The following is a 20,386-nucleotide window of genomic DNA, read 5'->3' on the forward strand; positions in this document are numbered from 1 at the left end:
TAATAAGTATCATAATATATTATACTATTAATGTATGGATTATATATATATTACACATACGTAACATTAAAATATTATATTAATATATTACGAATATTTTATATATATATATATATATATATATATATATATATATATATATATATATGATAAAATAATTAAATAAAGAAATGGTCGTGAATTTAATGTAAACACGTTTTAGTTTGTTGTATTTATTATTTTATATATGGAAAGTTATGTTTAAGAGAGGAAATTTTTATTTGGATTTGAAATTTGAATATTTGAATAGGATGGGTTCATTTGATTTTAAGGAAATTAAAAGTAAAGGTGTACGGGAGAAGTTCTAGTATTTTCTTGGTTTGATATTTTTGTTTGAGAGAGTATTACGTGAAAGGTTACTACATAGGTAGTGGAATAGAAGATGAGTAATTGTATTGCCTTTTGGATCTTCTTATGAATGATGTTACACTCCAGGGTTGAAGTATGCGAAAGGTTGGTTAACTTATTCTTTTGATTAAATAATTACTTTTAATTTTAGAACTTGAAATTTTGTGGATAAATGTTATGATGATAATGCATATGAAAGGTAATAAGATTTATGTTATAAATCTTGTGATGGGTTGAAAGATGTATATTGTTGTGATTAGGTATATGTTGATTGTGGCAAAAGTATATGATTACAAAATGATGAAAGTACGATTCAAGTGGTAAACCAAGTTCCATCTCTGTATAATCTCTTGGTGAGATTCTTAGTGTTTTAGAATGAAAGTAGGAAGCTCAATCTTGGGGGTCTTCCTGACGCTCCACTGGTCTTTCTTCTCACGTAGAGAGGACTGAACCCTGTGGTGAGGAGTAGCAGGAGGTCTTAGTCTTAGAGGCTTCCATCATGCTCCAAGGTGCGGAACAGACTAACCTCATGAGTGTGGCAGGATGGCGGAGCCTAGGGCGGTGGAGCCCAAGGCGGTGGAGCCTAAGTATCACAAGCCACCACGGTGTATGACCCGCCATAGCTCGACTATTATTCTAAAGTCCGGACGAGTCAAGTCTAGTATTTAACATGATAGGATGAATGTTTTATCTTGTTTGTTTTAAATTAATATCTTGTTTGTACATGCTCTATGTTGTATGTTTTTTATATAATTAGCTCACCCTTCCAATTTCTTGTGTTTGTGCCATGTTAGTGTTTGTTTCCCTTGCGATGATCATCCACTTGGATGGGAGTAGATGGTGAGGAGATACTTTGGAAACAACTCTTGATAGGGAAGGAAATGCTGCTGTCTAGTTCTGTAGGCTTTAATTATCTTATCCTAGGATATTTTGAGGTCATGTTCTAAGTTTTAAACTCTCTGTAATTTAAGGAAGAAACTCTAGTTCTCTAAGTTTTCCAAATTATACCGTCTAAAGATGACTGTAATCCTTTTTAATTACTCTTGACTGCTTTCCTTTATTATAAATGATGATGTCTAGACTACATGATATGCATGTCATGTAAATTTTGGGATGTCACAATAAATACCAATTTTAAAATAATTTGGCAACTTACTTTAATAATAAAATATTTTATTTATATAATAATAAAAAATATAAATAAAATTTGAAAATAAAATAATATTAGTTTAATTGTATGAGAAGACATTGAGAAGGCAGAAAAAGAAAAGAGATGGATGAGTAAGTAACATTGGAGAACAACAGAAGCCATGTGGAAACCCACTTCTTCAGAAGGAGAAGCAGAGGCACCAAAGGCACCACCCAACAACCTGATCCCGTCCCTTCCAGACGACGTCGCTTTGAACTGCATAGCACGCATCCCTCGCTGCCACCACCCAATCCTACCCCTCGTTTCCAAACCCTTCCGCACCCTCCTCTCCACCCCTCTCTTCTTCACCACGCGCTGCCTCCTCGACTGCACGCAACCCCTCCTCTACCTCACTCTCCGCACGCCCGCCTCCTCCCTCCAGTGGTTCACGCTCCACCGCACACTCCCTAGCCCCCTCTTAGCGCCTCTCCCCCCAATTCCCTCCCCCGCAGTGGGCTCCGCCTACGCCGTCCTTGGCTCCACCATCTACGTCCTCGGCGGCTCCATCAACGATGTCCCCTCCCCCCACGTCTGGCTCCTTGACTGCCGCTTCCACCGCTGGCTTCCGGGTCCAAGCATGCGTGTCGCTAGGGAGTTCGCCGCCGCGGGGGTCCTCGGTGGAAAGATTTACGTCCTCGGTGGCTGCATCGCTGACACGTGGGCCCGCTCCGCCAACTGGGCGGAGGTCCTGGACCCCGACGTTGGGCGCTGGGAGAGGGTGGCCAGTCCCCCCGAGGTCCGGGAGAAGTGGATGCACGCCAGCGCGGTCCTCGGCGACAAGGTGTACGCGATGGCGGACCGCGGCGGCGTCGCGTACGAGCCGCGCAGCGGATCTTGGGAGAGCGTAGGGGGAGAATTGGATCTCGGGTGGAGAGGTAGGGCGTGCGTGGTGGAGGGTATTTTGTACTGCTACGACTATTTGGGGAAAATCAAAGGGTTCGATGTGGGGCGCGGTGTGTGGGAAGAGTTGCAGGGGTTGGAGAAGGGCTTGCCTAGGTTTCTTTGTGGGGCCACCATGGCTGATTTGGGTGGGAAATTGTGTGTGGTGTGGGAGTGCCGAGAGAATGGGAAAGAAATGGAGATTTGGTGCGCTGAGATTGGAGTGCAGAAGAATCCGGATGGAAAACTGTGGGGTCAACTTGGTTGGTTTGGGAAAGTTCTTTCTGTTCCCAAAGGCTCCTCTGTTGTGCATTGTTCTTCTGTTTCCTTGTGACCTTTCTCTTGTAAGCATTTTTTAAACTTTACTTTGAATTCCTGCCACTTGATCTCTTATAAGTTTCTTTATCGCTCCAGTGTTTGTGCCATTGTATGTGAAGTTCTGAATAACTGGAGCTGCTCAACTAGCAGTGCTTCTGTAAGTAAATCTACTGGTGTACAAGTTTCATATGCCAGTTATTCTGGTAATGTCATGAAATGTATATCTATACCTGTTTATTATCTCTCAATAAAATATTTCCTTTCATTTTTGTACACTCAGTTTCTCCCAGGAAACTATAAGCTGGTTTAATTTAAACCAACCAGGTCCAAGAATACCTACCTTCTAACAGCATTTATTTAGGAAAATTTATACTCTGGTTGTAACCCAAATTCATGCATTCTCAATATTTTGTCCAAAAAGTTCAACATAATTCTTGTCAAAATGTGCATACACAAATTACGCCTAAACACCAAATATGTTGTTGGTGTATGCATAATTCTTTTTCCAAACAGAAAGATACAGGTTATTAGCATGTTATAATTATCAGTTATGCAAAGTTGGATTCTTTGCTCAAGAATTTTGTTTGTCAAGAAGAGGGAATTAAAATGAAACATTTTTCTATCCCGCTCATATGAAGTTTCCGTTCCTAAGGTTTTGACTTGGTTGGGAATGAGTATTATGAGAAAAATGTGTTTAGGGTTTCATTTTCGTTTTTGAAGAACATATTATTGCTCGTGGGAGGTGGGAACTATGTGTCATCGTGATTGATTAACAGTTTTTGGACAGAGGCATCGTTTATGAAGAAAAGGTGGGTATTGGAATGAAGTTATCTTGCGCGTGGGTTTACATGAGAAGTGGTGATTGGGAAGAAGACATGACATTCTTGGTTGGAAAGGGTGGTGATTTTGTGTACACTTTTTGTCGGGCATTTATTTGTCAATGGGCGTTGCATCCATTGAACGAAGATATGACTGCAACTTTGATGTCACCTAACTTGATGCAAATCTATATTTTGATCCACATTTTTAAGTGTTTATGAGGAATGTTGTTGTATGTTTGGATGGGACAATGTGCAAAAAGGTTCGAAGTTGAGAGTATTGAGTACTGATAGGGTAGTTATGACTTAGGTTCAAGCCAAGATCCCATTCCAGGATCCATCACTTATAGCATGATGATGAAGATCCAAGAAGCATGATGAGGAAGACCAAGAAGGAAGTGAAGATCCATCCAAGGAAGGAGAAATGAAGACTTTATTCACTTGGACCAACCAAACAAGGTTTGTTGAGCATAAGTGGAGTCTCGCCTAGCAAAATGATGCCGAACCCAAAACCTATCACGATTAGCCCGAGTGGCATGTTTCATTCCTTTCATGTGTAGCTCATTTTTCATGTGCTTTAAGATTTGTAAACGTGTGTAATTACATGACATTTGGTCCATGAATTCTGCCTGATAATTAGGATCAAGGTTCTTGAACTCAAGAGATTATGTATTCTCGTGAGAGTTCAATAAATTCGACTCATAAACTCATAAAAGATTACTTTGCATGCAAAAAAAAAAAATAACATCCTAATTTAAATAAGATAACAAAATCATATAAATTCAAATACATAAGTCTATAGAAATATTGTTCATAGAAATATAATGTAAAACATAAATTAAAATATCAAAGTCTTTATGCTTAATCTTCTAATAATGACATCATCATCTCCATCATCATTCTTATCCAACTCTTCTTATCCTCTAATAATGGCATCATCATCTCCATCATCATTCTCATCAAACTCTTCTTATGATGAATGTTGTGTATTCTCATTATCCTCAAATGTTATGTTATCAATAGAGCTGTCAATTTTCTCAAGAACCCCAAGGCCAGCCTTGGCCTTTCATAGAGCTAACCCCTATTTTTTCGGCCCACTATAGGAGCCTTTTCAAAGCCTCTAGCCCCGTTAGTTCCATTAAATGGGTTAGCATTGCAGTATGGTCGGGTTAAGCCCCTATGACCCCTAAAATTATGGTCTTCTATAGCATCAACTTTTCATTTCCTCTTTTCTAATTATTAATAAATTCACTGCAATTAAATACTATTTCTATTTTCCATCTTTTCATACTTTTCATATTTCTTTTATTTTCTTTTTTTAAACTTAATATGAAAGAAAAGAAAGAATGTTAAAACATTACTGATATATTTCTTTTCATAAAAAAAGAACATATTATTAAAGTATAAATTATCTTAGATATGAATAGACAGTATTATGATACATTACTGATATATATTTTTTAAAATATATGGAATATGTAAAAAATAATAATAGGAGTTGTTTTAATTTTAATTTTGATACTTATATTTTTTAAAATTTTAAAATTTAAAAAATTTAACTAAAAATTATGAGACTAAATATGAAAAAAAAACTACAATTTTTAATATTTATGTCATATATATATATATATATATATATATGTTGTGTAAGTTATTTTCATTAGTAGGTTATCGTAAAACCAGATGTGTATGTGTATTTTTCAATAAAAATTAATAAATATTTTAATTTAATTATAAAAGTGTATATATATATATATTACAATTTTATTGTAAATAATTTAAGTTTTTATGTAAGGACTTAGTCAGTAATGCAAAAGCAAGAAACATTTAAGTGTTTTTTTTCTTTGTAAAAATGAAATTTATTGTTGGATATTTAGTTTTTTTTTTAAAAAGAAAAGCCCATGGACTAACCCTGACCCACAGGGCTTTGGGGCTTTTTAGTCCTGGGGGCTTTTTTAATAAAGGGCTTTTATGACTCTGTAAGTTTTTTTGGCCCCAACCCACATGAGCTAGGGCTAGGACCTATTATAGGGGCCTATTTGACAGGTCTAGTTATCAAGATCAAAAGCATCTAGAGTAGGATCTGTTGTTGCTCCATCTAAGTGAACATTTTCACCATCATTTTTACCTTCAACTTGATCAATCTCAACAACATCATCTACCTCTTCGGTTATCCAGTCATCATCTGATTCGATGTCACCAAATGGAAGAGTTACAGTTTTTCAAATTTGTCTACTTCTCAACTTGGAGTTATTCATCACATAAACTAAATCATTCATATTTTGTTATGCAAACAATTCCTTCTTTTTGTATGAACCTAATTAGGACTACAATCTTTAGGACTAAATTGAACATTTTAAAAAAATTAGGACTATTTCGAACAAAACAGACAAAAATTGGAACCATCAGTACTATTAAGCCTAAAAATATTAAAACAAGAAATGTATATGATATTACATCATCTTAAATACATAAAGACCTAGTTTAAAAAAAAAGATTCAAAATCAAGTCTATAAAAAAATTAGTGTTTGGTTTCGAGTCAAATCTAATTAAATGTAGATTATGAACACAACTTTTTCACGTCCAATATGTGAATAGAGTTCAAACGTTTGACCCAACATGAAGTCAATCATTACAGTTTTGTTTATTATGGTGGATTTGAGCCAGCACCCCTTGTCTTGCAAACTCAGCGAATAAGGCATGCACACTGATTTTTCCAATTCACATTAGTACAAACATCACAGAAGATGTGAAAATTAAACGCTGCATGCCGTCAAATAACGCTTACACAAATTACGCATAAACACTGAATATCTGCATGCATCATTATTTTCCCAAACAAAAGGATATATACAATACACTGCCATTCTCATATCCATTTTAATTTGGAGAGAGAATTGTGCATTACCAAAACATGCTTGTTTTGAAGATTCTGCCAGAACGTGCTTAACAGCCATCTTTACTCATAAGAAAGCCTTTGATTTGTTCTAGCGCCTGAGAAATACATAGGCACAAATAAGTATCAATGATGCAAAATGTATATACAATTTTTGCTCTGGGAAATGTTAGTTAGCCCGAGCAAACTAAAATGAAGTTCAGAAGACGGGACAGAAGTGGAAGACCTCCATTGCAATAGCAGTTGGAGATAAATCTGACATATCTCTTTGACCCAGTTTTGCTACCATATCTGTACAAAAGAACATAACTTAATAATAGATGGATTATATGTAGAGTGCCCATGATGCATGAATATATTACCCTAGAAATGAAAAATAAAGCAATATGAATTTCCATGCTTTAGCATTTGACAATCTTTAAAGACTAACTACCCAGAACTCAAGACCAAAAAAGTTTAGTTGCAGAAGTCAAAAGAGTTTATAAATAGCATTTCCTTTCCATGCTGTATTCACAAGGATTCTGGAAAGAATCACTATTCTTAATTTCTTATTTAAAAAATGGAATAACAATTGCAGACATACTTTCCAAGGAGACCCGAGCGTCGGCATTTGCATACGCTTCACTTCTTTCTTCAAAGAGGGCAGACAAACGCATGAAAGTCTGCAGGTGAATTCCAGATGTAAAACACTAAATTATTTAGTGGGAAAAAAATAGTTGATCCTATCACCCTACTTAGATTGCTGTCATGGAAGAGGAATCATTTACCTTTGTGTATGCATCTCCCGGTTCATTGTTTAGAAGTGGACGAGAATCAGTTCCTACGGCTGTTATTCTCTGAGCCAATGCCTCTACAGGTACATCCAACCAAACACTAATTCCTTGGTGCATATATTTCCTGGCAATCCATATATAAGCATGTGTGAAGCTAAATTGAGAAGAGTTAATGCACAATAGGAGGTAAAACTTTGCTAATTGGTATGTTAACTATTATACCAATTGATGGGCCTCACAACAGCACCTCCACCGGTAGAAATAACATTTCTATGCATCATTGACAGCTTCCGCAATATCTCAGTCTACAACGGTTAAATAAGCAAGTAGAATGAACAGTTAATGAGATAGTTGAACCTGGAGGAAAAACAGAGGAATTCAAGGCATTCCTAAATGTTCTTTTTGTGAGTCAGAAGAATAGTAATTGAGAGATTCATCTGTGATTTGTTCCCACGTGTATTCATTAGATAGTAAGCCAACCACTTTAGCTAACACAATATTCAGTGAGCCTAACCATTAGTTATTTAACAGATTAACCAAAATTTAACTTTAGGTTGCTATCAATCAAACTGTTAGAGAAACGATCATGAACTTAGTGATCAAACTAACTGTAGAACTATGTAGGGAGGAGTTCCACACTCACACATACACATAAGTCTCCACATTTAATAAGATATTGTTCGCTTTGGGCCAAACCCTCACGGATTTGCTTTTGATATCACTCTAAAAGGCCTCTTATCACAATAATATTCAGTGAACCTAACCATTAGTTATTTAACAGATTAACCAAAATTTAACTTTAGGTTGATATCAATCAAACTGTTAGAGAAACGATCATGAACTTAGTGATCAAACTAAGTGTAGAACTATATCCATAAACCTAGAAAAAAGAGTGGATACTTGGAATGAGCGTATTTTATGTGTATATAAACTGATGTTCATTTCTTATTTTTTCTGATGTGAGACTTTTTTTTACCCAACAAACTACAACAAATACATATGTCTCTCATAGGATTGTTGTTAGGTTTCAACTTCAACACCATTTAAAAGCTTTTGTGGCACTGTTGACTACCCACAGAAAGGACTTAGGGTTGATAACCCATGTTGCTAGAGGGCCTGGAGGGGTATGCCACAAAGGGGAGGAGAAGGGGTGCATGGATAGATGAGGTGGGTGTGACTTAAACACGGAGAGGAGTGAGGTAAAACAGGGGAAATTGTGATATGGAAGGGATGAACAAAACTCATTCAGTATACTACATCAGAGGAGTTCCTCTGGGGGTTAAGCTTAGGTTTGAAGTGTTTATTTCCATCACTTTACTTGAATAATACAGTACAATACATCACTGTCTTAAAAGGCTTAACGCAGGATTCATGCCCCTGACACAGTTTATATTTAATTTCTCTAACACAAAACCGAACTAATTTTATTTTTCAAATTCCAAATTTGCAAGTGTAAATATGTATTATATAAGGAGAGGAGTTAGTATCTGGGATAGGTAAAGAGTGAGGAACACGTAATCTGGAAATATTGTGTTCTTTAACTGACCTCCTTAGTACGAAAAAATGTCTCTCCATAGTGCTTGAATATATCAGCTACAGATGTTCCATCAACCTCCTCCTCCACCAATGCATCACTGTTCTCATAAATGTCAAAAAAGAGATCGTAGAACATGTCCAGTTGAAATTTAATCTATGCCAAAAAAAAGACCAAGTTTATCCTACTGATACAATACATTTGTTGCGTCTCCTTAAAGTCAGATGATATATCAGTCTGTTATTCAAATGTTCTATGCTTCAGTTACCTTCAAATTCAATACTGTATTTTTCATTTTGAAAGAAGAAAGGAGGAGCAATTAACACGCTAACCTGTCAAAAAACGCGTAAGAAAGCGCTTGTGACAATATCTTCCCCACAGTTGTCTTCCCAGATCCCATCATTCCTGCATCTCAAATTCAAAATATTTTGTACTTGCAATGTAATTAAGCACAAGAACTTCTGCAAGAGACTGACCAACAAGATATATACAGCGCCCATTTAAATATGGCTCGATCTCTTGTGATTTACTCTGCAATTTTACGGATTCGAGTCAGATAATGATCACATATACTATCACTTAAGGTTGCAACATCATTACACTAAAAGGCCTCAAATCAATCGAAAGTAACGAAGGTTGTCGTGCTATATACCTTCAAAATCAACTTTTCATCAACAGGAGCATGAAATGTTTCAGATTCCAATGTCCTCGCTACAGGAGTAAAATTTGAAAATTTATGTTAGCACTGGCAACACTTGTTCATAACATCTATAAACCTGATATAGGTCAAACACATGCCTTCCCTTAAATATCAGCTGAGATTTAATCAGTAGTAAGTAATTCAAATTTTGGTTTGCAAAATGACCAGTCCAAATTATAGAATTCCTTTCTGTAGTCAGTCACACTAAATATCAAAGAGCAAGAGTGCAATCCTCGTTTGAAACATTAATGTCTTAATTAATTTTGATTTGTACAAATTTACACAAATCAGATTTTATCATTATACTATTTTGACGGAGACTGGCACGAGTAACATACAAAACAGATATACACGTAAGTTTGAAGGCTAAAGGCAGAAAGAAAAAATGGCATTCGTTGTTCACAAATAGTTTCCACAACAACCTGGAATATTGTTATGCAAACATGCAACCACCAAAGATCTTGTCCTTCGCTGTAACCTCGTTGAAGGTCTTGGTGAGTGAAACGTTGACGAAACAAAAAGCTGTTTCTTAAATCCACCAAACATTCTGAGAGAGTCATTTGGCCCTGTTATCTCAGACTTCGTGGAATGCATCATTGCTGAAAATTGAAAGGCTTGAACCGCTTTAGCTTCCATGGCGCTTCAGCGTGAAACTGTAGAATTCAGGAGTAAACTAGACAGTGGTGATTGTACAATAAAAAAAATGGTGTCGGCCGCTAGAATAATGAAGAGCCACTTTTTGTATTGGCAACTAACTATGGCACACTCACACTTTAAAATTCATGTCTCCATGATTCAAAGTGGATCAAACAAATTTTGGAGCAAGACGACAAAAATAAGTGATAAATTAGAGTAAGTGAACCTCGAACCAATATGGTAAGCAATTAAATACACATGAATTATAGATTAGATATCATAGTAATAATTTATGTTGGAATTTCAATTAGAGATAAAGGCCAATTTATAATATATAAATGGGGACGCAGATCTCATCTTACAAGCCGGTTTTGTGAGATTGAGTTAGGTCTAAAACTCACTCCGATCATGGGATCAGAGCTATTAAAATCTATCTTAGTGATATTTATTAGAGATATTATTCTACCCAGATTAAGTTAGACCTAAAATCCACTACTAACAATGTTGTTCTTATAACCTTCCTTAATATTTACAAGATAGACGAGCTTATTCACTTTAAAAGTGGATGTAACCAAGGGTATTCATATGTTATTTGAATTTAAGTAACAGTTTCGATTAAAATTTCCAGATTTTAATTCTTGGGGTGGGATTGGAACTTGGTCACTGAGATCTGAACTTTTTTGTTGGAATTCACTGTAATTTTAAATCATAAAAATAAATTTAATTTTTAATAAATTAAAGTAATAAAAAATGGAATGAATTTATTTAATTATAGCTAATATATTTAAAGAGAGTCAAAAGAATATATAGAAAAACGAGATTAAGGGAATAGAAAATTTTTGTGTAAAATTTCTGTATTGAGTTCTTGATTTTTCTCTTTTTCTTCTTATTTCATTGACAATAAATGGTCCTTATATATTTGATATAGTTATTCGATAACAACAGTGTATTTGCAATTGGATTTAAATTTTGTAGTTGTTTATTGATATTCTCATCTATTAGGATACTTTTTACAAAGAAGAGGAATTTTATTTACTTGGATGACTTGATATCTTGTCTTATATGGCGAGTACATATATAAAAAGGACAAATAGAAGAGTAAGGATTTAAATATTTTAATAAAATAATTTTCAAACATAAAAACTAGATAGAAAACGTACAAGATTTAGTTAAATTTATTTAAACATTAATCTTTATCAAATCATGTCCAAGATTATAAGTGAGATTCATATTTCTCTATTTTTGTTTATTCTAAATAAATTCATTTTAGACATCATTATAAAATTTGACATTTAACTTGTGCTAACATTTAAAAAATTATATTAGTCATTTGTTATGATATGAAAAATTATTAAAGTAAAAAAATAAATATATATAAATCATGGAAAATAACGTCAAACCATGATTAAAAGAAAATACACTCAACCAAACGTAAGATAACTATACTTCTTAGGAAAAAAAAAATGTTAAATTATATCTTTTATCTTTTTCTTTAGAAAAAATTTTAAATAGGTTTTATTTTGAGACATTTGATACAATCGAGTTTTTTTTTTTTTTTTTTTTTTTAATTAGTATTGTATTAACAATGTAGATATCACATTTGTGATTTTTTTTTTCAATTTTTTTTTTATTTTTATTTATTCTTTTTTTTTTCTAAAAACAAAAAATTGTCACGTGTCTTGACATCATATCACGTGGTAGTAACAATACGAGGTAATAATAGTACGTGTCATTGTTTTAGTCTTAATTTGATCTCTTTATTTTTATTGTCTCAATTCACTTACAATTTTTTTAATTGAGAAATTTCGTCCTTCTTCAAATTGAAATCAAATTTAATTTATATAAATATTATACTAATATTTGTATTAAAATTGATATTTGTATTAAATATTTTTTACAATTAAACTTTATTCAAATTTATATTTTACATTGAATTTTATTTAAATTTTTTTTAAAATTGTTAATAAAAGGTAATATTAATAGAAAAAAATTAATTTTGTAAGAACCTAGAAAACAGAGTTTAAAGTAGATAGGTGTTCTAAAATTAGTGTTCCGGCCCACCACGAGTTCAGATTGGGTCAGTTTTGAAAAAAATGCCATTTTTTGATACGGGCCAATTTTCAAACCGGCTCACCCGAGTTGAACCCGTGGTGAGCCGGGTTGACTCACCAATCCACCTAATTTAATTATTTATTAGTTTATGTCTCAATATTATTAGTTAACACTTTTTTTATTGTGCTATAGATGGGGATAAAGAAAAATATGTTCCCTAGAGAAAAACAAAATATTATGGATTTATGTATTCAAGACTATAATATTATAAATGGATAAGTGACACAAAAATGATCAATTTTGAAAACTTATTTGTTCACTTTTTGTGTTTGATTTTGGATTACATTTAGATTGTTTAGTACTTTTCTATTTTGAATTGTCTTTGGAGTTTAACATCATTTTAGGGTGAAATTTATTTAGATTTGAATTACAATTTTTTTTTTTTACATTTGAAAAAAAAAATTATAATTAAGTGAGCTAGTGAGCCAACTCGTTTAACCCACCAACCCGTGGTGGGCCAAGTCGAGTTCGAATTTTTTTGACTCGCTAATAAATGAGTCGAATTGGGTTGACTCACTAAGTGACCAACACATGATGGGTCGGGCTAGGTCAGGCCAGGTTACCCATTTTGATGACATTATTTAAAATAATGAGACCGGGTATTTTAGTTTAAAATACTTCAATAATATAAATAGAATTTCTTAAATTCGTTTCAGTATCTAAAACACTTACCATCTCTCGAAGTTCTCTCTTCGTTCTCTTTACAAATTCTAAGTCCTCAATCATCTGCTTGACGATCAAAAAGTGTCTAGGAGATCACAATAGAGTAATCTTCATTCCTATCTGATCAGTTTTTGGTATAAAAAAAAGTAAGTTTCGACTCCTTTTTCCTTTTGCTATCAGTTTGAGGTCTTGTCTAGGGATCTTTGGTCGCATGTGAAATCCATCTCTTCTTCCTAGCTCCTTGTTGATAAGAGGTTCTAAAATCTCTTTTTGATCACTTTTTGGTAATTTGTAAGTGTTCCTAGAATTTCTTGCGTTTGAAGCAATTGTGGTGCGTTCTTGGAGTTATGATAGTTCTCCTTAAAGTAAGGAAAGCTAGTGACCTTCTTAATGTTATTTTAATTGATAATGGTAATTAGGTTATGAATTACGTTGAAATTGGAATTTATTTCCTTTAGTATAAATTGTGAATTGAACGATTTTAAAATAGTTAGTTGATGTTTGATGTTGTGATTGATGTCTTAGACTTTGATGAATCTGTTTGAAATTGATCTTGATCGTGAATTTTCTGTATTTGTGAAGTTGGTGATGCTATTTGATTGCAATTTTGGGAAGGAAAGGTTAGTCTTGGTGATAGGTCATTTTTGGTCTAAAAATGAAGGTTATAATAGGTGAGTTTTAGATAAACTAGTCTAAGTGGAAGAATAATGTTTTAGGCTCTGTGGTATGGTCATTTAGAACTTATTTTTGTGGTGATTTAGCACAAAAATGGTTTAGAAATGTATGGTATATATATGGTGGTGTTTTTGGATGATTTTTGTAACACCCCGATTTTCGAGATATCATGGTGTAAAACAATTTCACAAAATATTTCGATAAAACAATTCTTTAAGACAATCAAACTTTATTTGATTAAAACGCGGAAGCAAAACATAATTATAAACGTTGTATGAAATGCTAGAATATCATTTCTACATAAAAATACCAAGTCTAAAAAGTTTTAAACATAAGAAGTAATCAACCCCGATAGAAAGATCCCAACTCTCGTCAGCTACTTCAATCCAACCTTTATCTGCAACGTCATCTACTAGTACGATCATCGTAGGTGGAAACCACAACCACAACATGCAAGGGTAAGCAACCAGAAATATCTTAATACACAACATATAATAACATTTTAAATGCATAATAACTAAATCATAAACATATATCATCATAGCATTAACATCACGACATTAACACGACCACATTATCCCCACCGCTTAGCGATCTATTTCTTCTACACTACCGCACCACCTAATCATCATAAACATTTCATTACGAGTCACACAACACCTTTTTCCCGTATTACACGACCAACGAGAATCCCTTTTCCACATCACACGATCAAAAGAGTCATCACTACCAAACCATCATCTTCCCGCATCACACAGTCGAAGAGAATTTCTTTCCCGCATCACACGGCTGAAGAGAATTTCTTTCCCACATCACACGGCCGAAAGAATCATCACTACCAAACCATTATCTTCCCGCATCACACGACCGAAGAGAATTTCTTTCCCGCATCACACGGTCAAAAGAGTCATCACTCCCAAATCACCATCTCCTTGCATCACACGGCCGGAGAGAATTTCTTTCCCGCATCACAGGCCGAAAGAGTCATCACTACCGAATCATCATCTTCTCGCATCACACTGCCAAAGTGAATTTCTTTCTCGCATCACACAGCCGAAAGAGTTATCACTACCGAATCATAATCTTCTCGCATCACACTGCCAAAGTGAATTTCTTTCCCGCATCACACGGCCGAAAGAGTCATCACTACCGAATCATCTTCCCGCATCACACGACCGAAGAGAATTTCTTTCCTGAACTCAAAGAGCTTTGCTCACGTCTTTGAAGGTGCTTCACGGTCCAAGGAATTCTTCTTTCTCTCGAGACAACCCTACTTGCCTCCACCCTTTCTCGTTTCATGCCACCCACACGCCTAACTAAAGGTTGGGCTCTCACGTTCTTCCACCGAAACTCTAAGTTGAAACAGGGTAAGTTAGGGTTTATCTCTCAACACTTACTGTAGCTGCGCATTCTCTATATTAGGCTTGACCTAAAATAGTTTTAATAACCTCTCATACTACTCCCCAAAACTTACCAAAATATCCTCCTCTCACTTTAAAAGTGCAAATCTGTGATTTTATTCGCTTATTAATGTGCTTCAAGAGTTTCCTAATATAAACCTAAAAAGAAAGATAACAACTCTCGATGAGTGATCCTAGCCTTAGGCCTAAACTCCCTCAATTTGGATGTTAACAGCCAAGTCTTCATGTGCAAAAGGAAAATGTTACTTTAACACCCAATTTTGACACTCTTTTAACACTGGGTAGGTGTCATTATTTGATTGGGTGGTTTTTAATTTTTTAAAAATGACATTGTTAAATCTGTTGAGGGGCAAAGATGGAATAAGTGAGGGGCAAAGATGGAATGTATAGTGTGGGGTTTTAGTTTTGGCACTCTCTTTCATTTTTCATTTTCGTGTTCTCTGACGGTTCTCTCATCTCTCTACGTCTCTTCGTCGGCCTCCTTCTCCAAGTTTTCTCAGGCGTTGTCATTGTGAAAGGTTGTTCTCGTTCTCGGACCATCATTGTCGTTGTGGGTGTTTGGCGAAACCTCTTTGTTGTCGTTATCGTCGTCGGAGCATTCTCGTTCTTGGACCATCACTTTAGTGGTTTGGGTTTTTCTTAGGCGTTGTCATTGTGAAAGGTTGTTCTCGTTCTCGGACCATCACTTTAGTGGTTTGGGTTTTTCTCAGGCGTTGTCATTGTGAAAGGTTGTTCTCGTTCTCGGACCATCATTGTCGTTGTGGGTGTCTGGCGAAACCTCTTTCGTGTCGTTATCGTCGTCGGAGCATTCTCGTTCTCGGACCATCACTTTAGTGGTTTGGGTGGTGATTTTCTTTTCGGGTAAGTGCAAGAATGGACCTTTTCTAATCTGGTTTTTAATAAAGAGGTTTTTATTTTTAAGCGAAACCTAAGTTATTTTGTGGGCATTGTTATCACTGCAGGTCCAATGGCTTCAACAAAACCTACTGTAAGATAAAATTTTATGTGTTATTGGAATGGATGATGTATAAAGTTTGAAAGTTAGTATTTAATGTATGTTATTTTAATGTTTTGTAGTGGCGCCTTCGTATTTTCATGGATTCGGCTAGCATTCTTGAAATGAATACCAAACTACAATACCGTCATATAGAGCGTCTTAATATGACCCCTTTTAAATTTTGCATGAACCTTTTAAACCCTATTGAGGTGAATTTAAAATTATTGAAGGAGATGGTTCAACGGTGGGCTGGGAGTGATGTTAGTTTTAGGGTGTGTCAACAATTGGTTCCTTTAAATGTTGTGGATGTCTTCATGGCCACAGGGTTAGACATAGGTGGTGTAGACGTTACCTTTGACCAATGTTTAGTTGGATTGGTTGGTGACATGTTTAATCCCAGAACCATGACAAAGAAGGACTTGACTCGGAAGTTTCATTTGATTGTAGAGGATGACGACATAGAGGTGGATGTGGTGTGTAGGTTATATATTTTAGTTTGTTTAGTTACATTTTTTTCCTAGGAAGTCTAAACATGTTTGTAACATGACTTGCTTACTTTTAGATGATTTAGATAGTTTGAGTTTATATGATTGGGCATCTTGTGTACACAAAAACATTGTACACAATTTAAACAAGTGTACGAAGAAAATAATGCGTGGAGAAATCTCAAAGTCACTCGGTCTTAGTGGCAATGTAGCTGTGTTGTAGGTACGATTATTTATTGAACCATTTTGATTGAAATTGTATTAAATAATGGCTAAATGTTTGTTTTTTATTTTTGAAGGCTTGGGCCGTGGAAAGATTGTCCTTGCACGGTCATCGTTCGCAAAGGTTGTGGCCGCGCATATGGCGATGGTCCCCATATACGGCAATGGAAGAAACAATTGCAAATATCTTTAAGACCGGAAAAGTAAGTGTTTGAAAGTTTTATCAATTTTGTTTTCGTAATTATTGATGGATATATTTAAGTATATCTGTTATTTTGTTTGTTATAGTTAAGAATGTATTGGTACTTAAGTAAGAACGATCGTGTAAAGGCGGAAGTGCGGGTTGCTTTTGACATGGATGTCGGAGGAATTGGTGAAGAGACCAAGGGTGAACCATCCACCCTTCCGGACACAGATGAAGATAGCTCCGATGACGGCACTTGGGAAGCAGGTGCAGAGGAGATGGTTAGGAAAACCAATCTTGAAATAATGTCATTGAATTCCAGAATCGGAATCCTTACGAAGGAGTTAATGGACCTCCGTCAATGTCCAATCTATGATGAAGAAGGTGATGTGTGTCATGATGAAGAAGGTGTACATNTAGGTGTTGCTGTAGGTGATGAAGGATGTGGAGGTGGAGTTGATGAACAACATAAATCGGATGAAGGTTGTGTTGGCGGAGTTGATTTACATCCTTTAGGGGATGAAGGATGTGGTGNTGTAGGTCATCAACACCCTTCAGTGGATGAAGAACCACCACCCAAACATCACAAAGGTGTAATATCTGACAAAGGTGGACCATCCAACCCTCCTCCTTATTATATTCCTGTTGATGATGGTGAGAATGATGAACATGAAGAGCATCGTCCGTTGAGGAAGTTTGTTGGTGATCCAGGCACGGATGTGGATGTTGAGAAACTGTACATTGCAGTTGGCGTTAAAGACCGAGCTAATAGGTTAATGTTTTCAATTTAAATTTAGCTCTTTGAGAGTTATTTGTTTGTGATTGAATAATATTTGTATTTTTTCAGGGTTGTGTNCGACATCATTGGGCAGTCTTTGAACACAATTTCTATTCAGACTTTAGCGCNTCGTGCATATGTTGATAACATGGTTAGTATGATGTCACTTGATGTTTTAGTTTTTATTGTTGTTCATTTTGTTACATGTTTTGAGAATTTGAATTGTGTAGGTCGTGTTATGTGCTAGTACAATTTTTATGCACTTTGAAAAAAGGTTGACAGGTATCGCGAAGAGGGTTCACTTCAGTTCTTTATATGCGGTAAATGTTAAATCATTTCATATTATATTTAATGCTATAAAAGAATGTAAAAGTGATTAATGCATTTGGAAATGTACACAGGACCATATTATCCGTGATTATAAGAGAATGGAAAAAAATCAACATGTGTTTAGACTTCATAATTACCAGAGTTATATAAGGTCTGAGCATTTTGGTCTTCCTGACATTGCCACCGCTGAGTTTGTGAGTTAGAATAATGTCTTGTTTTTATGTTTTGGAATTGTACCATGTCCATGTGCGGAGATTTGATATANGTTGTTTGTAGGTGTTTATGCCATTTTGCCATGATTACCATTGGTGGTGTTATTGTTTGAACATGAAAACATTACAAATATCTGTGATTGACTCCTTAAACAAGGCTGTGAGAGATCGGAAGAGGATTGACGTGTTTGTGGTATGAAATCACAGTATATGATGCCCGAAATGTTGTTGATGTCAATTAATGATATTTTTTGATAGTAGTTTATGTACTTGTTTGTTAGGGTCAAAACATGCCAAATTTTTGTGCATGTTGTACAATCAGCCTGAAGGTAGTATTTCTGCTTTGCCTGTTGTAGTATCAAACATCCCAAGCCAACCGAACTTGTAAGTTGTGTTAATCATTGATGGTAAATAATTTGGTGGTTTCACTATTGTATGTTGTCATAAGTTATATATTTGGTTGTGTGATTTCAGATTCGATTGTGGAGTGATAATGTTAAAGGCAATGGAAATTTGGGATGGAGAAGACAGGTACAACGGCAAGAGCTTGCCGCAATACACAAATGTAAGCATAAATTTCGCTGCTATACATTTCAAATGATGGTGTTGTTTATAACTGAAGCAAAAAACATTTTGTTTCAGGAGGAGTTGCGAGAAATAAGAAAGAACTACGTCAAGGAGTGGATTCTGGACAAAGACAACATTGCAAGAATGGAAGCGCTGCATGTCTATGGGTTTTTGGAAGATTGTTGATATTTTGTTTGTAATTCAAATAACATTGTTTCCTTTAGAAAGGAATTTATGTAGAACATCACATTGTTGATGATTTGTACATATATAAATATGTATAGCATTAAATTGTTCGTCATAACTGAATGAAATATATTTTTTCTCANTTGTCTTCGTAATCGATAGCACGATATTAATAATTCTATTAAATAATACCAAAGTTATTAAAGGTTCCACATGGTTGGTTCAAGTCCAAACTGTTGTGCAGCCCATGACTGTGTTNTAATCGTTTACATGTGGTGTGTAAACGATTACACAGAGTGAAATGCAGGATTTGGACACAATCCTGGCCAAGAGGGACCAATATTTTGAACCTAGAGGACCATCCCCATGAACTGCGAAATCTGTGCATGGGTAGGTGTTGTTTGCAGACCTAAGTAGGTACATTATGACCCAACCTTGACGTTCCACCTGGTTGGTTGAAGTCCAAACTGTTGTGCAGCCCATGACTGTGTTGTAATTGTTTACATGTGGTGTGTAAACGATTACACAGAGTGAACTGCAGGATTTGGACACAATCCTGGCCAGGAGGGACCAATATTTTGAACCTAGAGGACCATCCCCATGAACTGCGTAATCTGTGCATGGGTAGGTGTTGTTTGCAGACCTAAGTAGGTAGATTATGACCCAACCTTGACGTTCCACATGGTTGACTAAATCACAATGTCAAGGAAGTCATTTGGTACGTATCCAATTGTTCTACTNAACCAAAATTGTTTTGCATGACTATTATACAATCACTTATTATTGGATCTTTTGNAGGATTTGAGAACCAATTTTGGGAATGCAATCAGGAACAACGGCTTTACAGAGGTTGTGCTTCTTGGTCATAAGGAAGGCATCCGGTGCAAGGTTTTGGTTTCACATACTAGGAATTCAACGAAGTTTGGAAAAGGATGGAGAGATTTTTGCAGTGAATATGGCTTGAAGGAAGGAGACGTTCTTGTCTTTGAAGTTCAGAACCATGTCCATGACATTGCTGTAGAAGTGCACATTAATAGATGTATCTGTAATGTTAACACCCAAATATCGTTGTGAAGTAGACTACAGAACTTCTATTTCTATTCAACTTATGTTATATTTATATTACAATAAAACATTGTTTATGGTTACATCGAATTAATGAAATACAATTAAGTATTCCCTATTATATCTTATGTACATGATGTCGTCAAACTACATTATTACCCTACTAAAAATTACATGAAGTCAACGAACTTAGTAAGAAATTTTTAACATGGTCCCCTACGACCAAAAAAATGGCTCCCTACGTTGAGGTTATTGTCCAAAACATCAATTCAGTTCTGTGTAATCGTTTACAGCTGCGTTGTAAACGATTACAACAGTTGTTTCTGCAGAATCAGTTTCCTTTGGTCTTGTGAGCACTC

At 35.3% G+C, this 20,386-nt stretch overlaps 2 protein-coding genes across 12 annotated transcripts; one reads left to right on the forward strand and one right to left on the reverse strand.

Annotated features, from left to right (window-relative positions):
- Positions 1-1,601: 1,601 nt before the first annotated feature.
- LOC106752765 (F-box/kelch-repeat protein SKIP6) lies at positions 1,602-4,214 on the forward strand. Of its 11 annotated transcripts, none has more exons than XR_002666672.1 (3): positions 1,602-2,799; positions 2,870-2,930; positions 3,902-4,214. XR_002666672.1 is itself a non-coding variant. In XM_014634522.2 (2 exons), exon 1 carries the CDS (start codon positions 1,698-1,700, stop codon positions 2,787-2,789), a length of 1,092 nt encoding a protein of 363 aa, XP_014490008.1. In that variant the 5' UTR covers positions 1,602-1,697; the 3' UTR covers positions 2,790-2,799; positions 3,902-4,214. The 11 variants fall into 11 exon arrangements, 4 of the variants coding, with proteins under 4 accessions (XP_014490008.1, XP_022632945.1, XP_022632944.1 ...); XR_002666671.1 differs by lacking the exon at positions 3,902-4,214 and adding an exon at positions 3,550-3,895; XR_001375165.2 differs by lacking the exon at positions 3,902-4,214 and adding an exon at positions 3,561-3,895.
- A 2,034-nt stretch (positions 4,215-6,248) lies between these two features.
- On the reverse strand, positions 6,249-10,242 carry LOC106752735 (shikimate kinase 1, chloroplastic). Its single transcript, XM_014634477.2, has 10 exons — positions 9,917-10,242; positions 9,447-9,505; positions 9,271-9,325; positions 9,127-9,199; positions 8,807-8,894; positions 7,483-7,565; positions 7,255-7,384; positions 7,071-7,149; positions 6,714-6,778; positions 6,249-6,585 (listed from the first exon to the last, which is right to left on the reverse strand). The coding sequence occupies exons 1-10, from the start codon at positions 10,128-10,130 to the stop codon at positions 6,538-6,540; spliced, it is 894 nt and encodes a 297-aa protein (XP_014489963.1). The 5' UTR covers positions 10,131-10,242; the 3' UTR covers positions 6,249-6,537.
- Between the last annotated feature and the right edge of the window lie 10,144 nt (positions 10,243-20,386).

The sequence above is a fragment of the Vigna radiata genome, unplaced genomic scaffold, assembly GCF_000741045.1.
Source record: "Vigna radiata var. radiata cultivar VC1973A unplaced genomic scaffold, Vradiata_ver6 scaffold_43, whole genome shotgun sequence".
Classification (NCBI taxonomy): domain Eukaryota; kingdom Viridiplantae; phylum Streptophyta; class Magnoliopsida; order Fabales; family Fabaceae; genus Vigna; species Vigna radiata.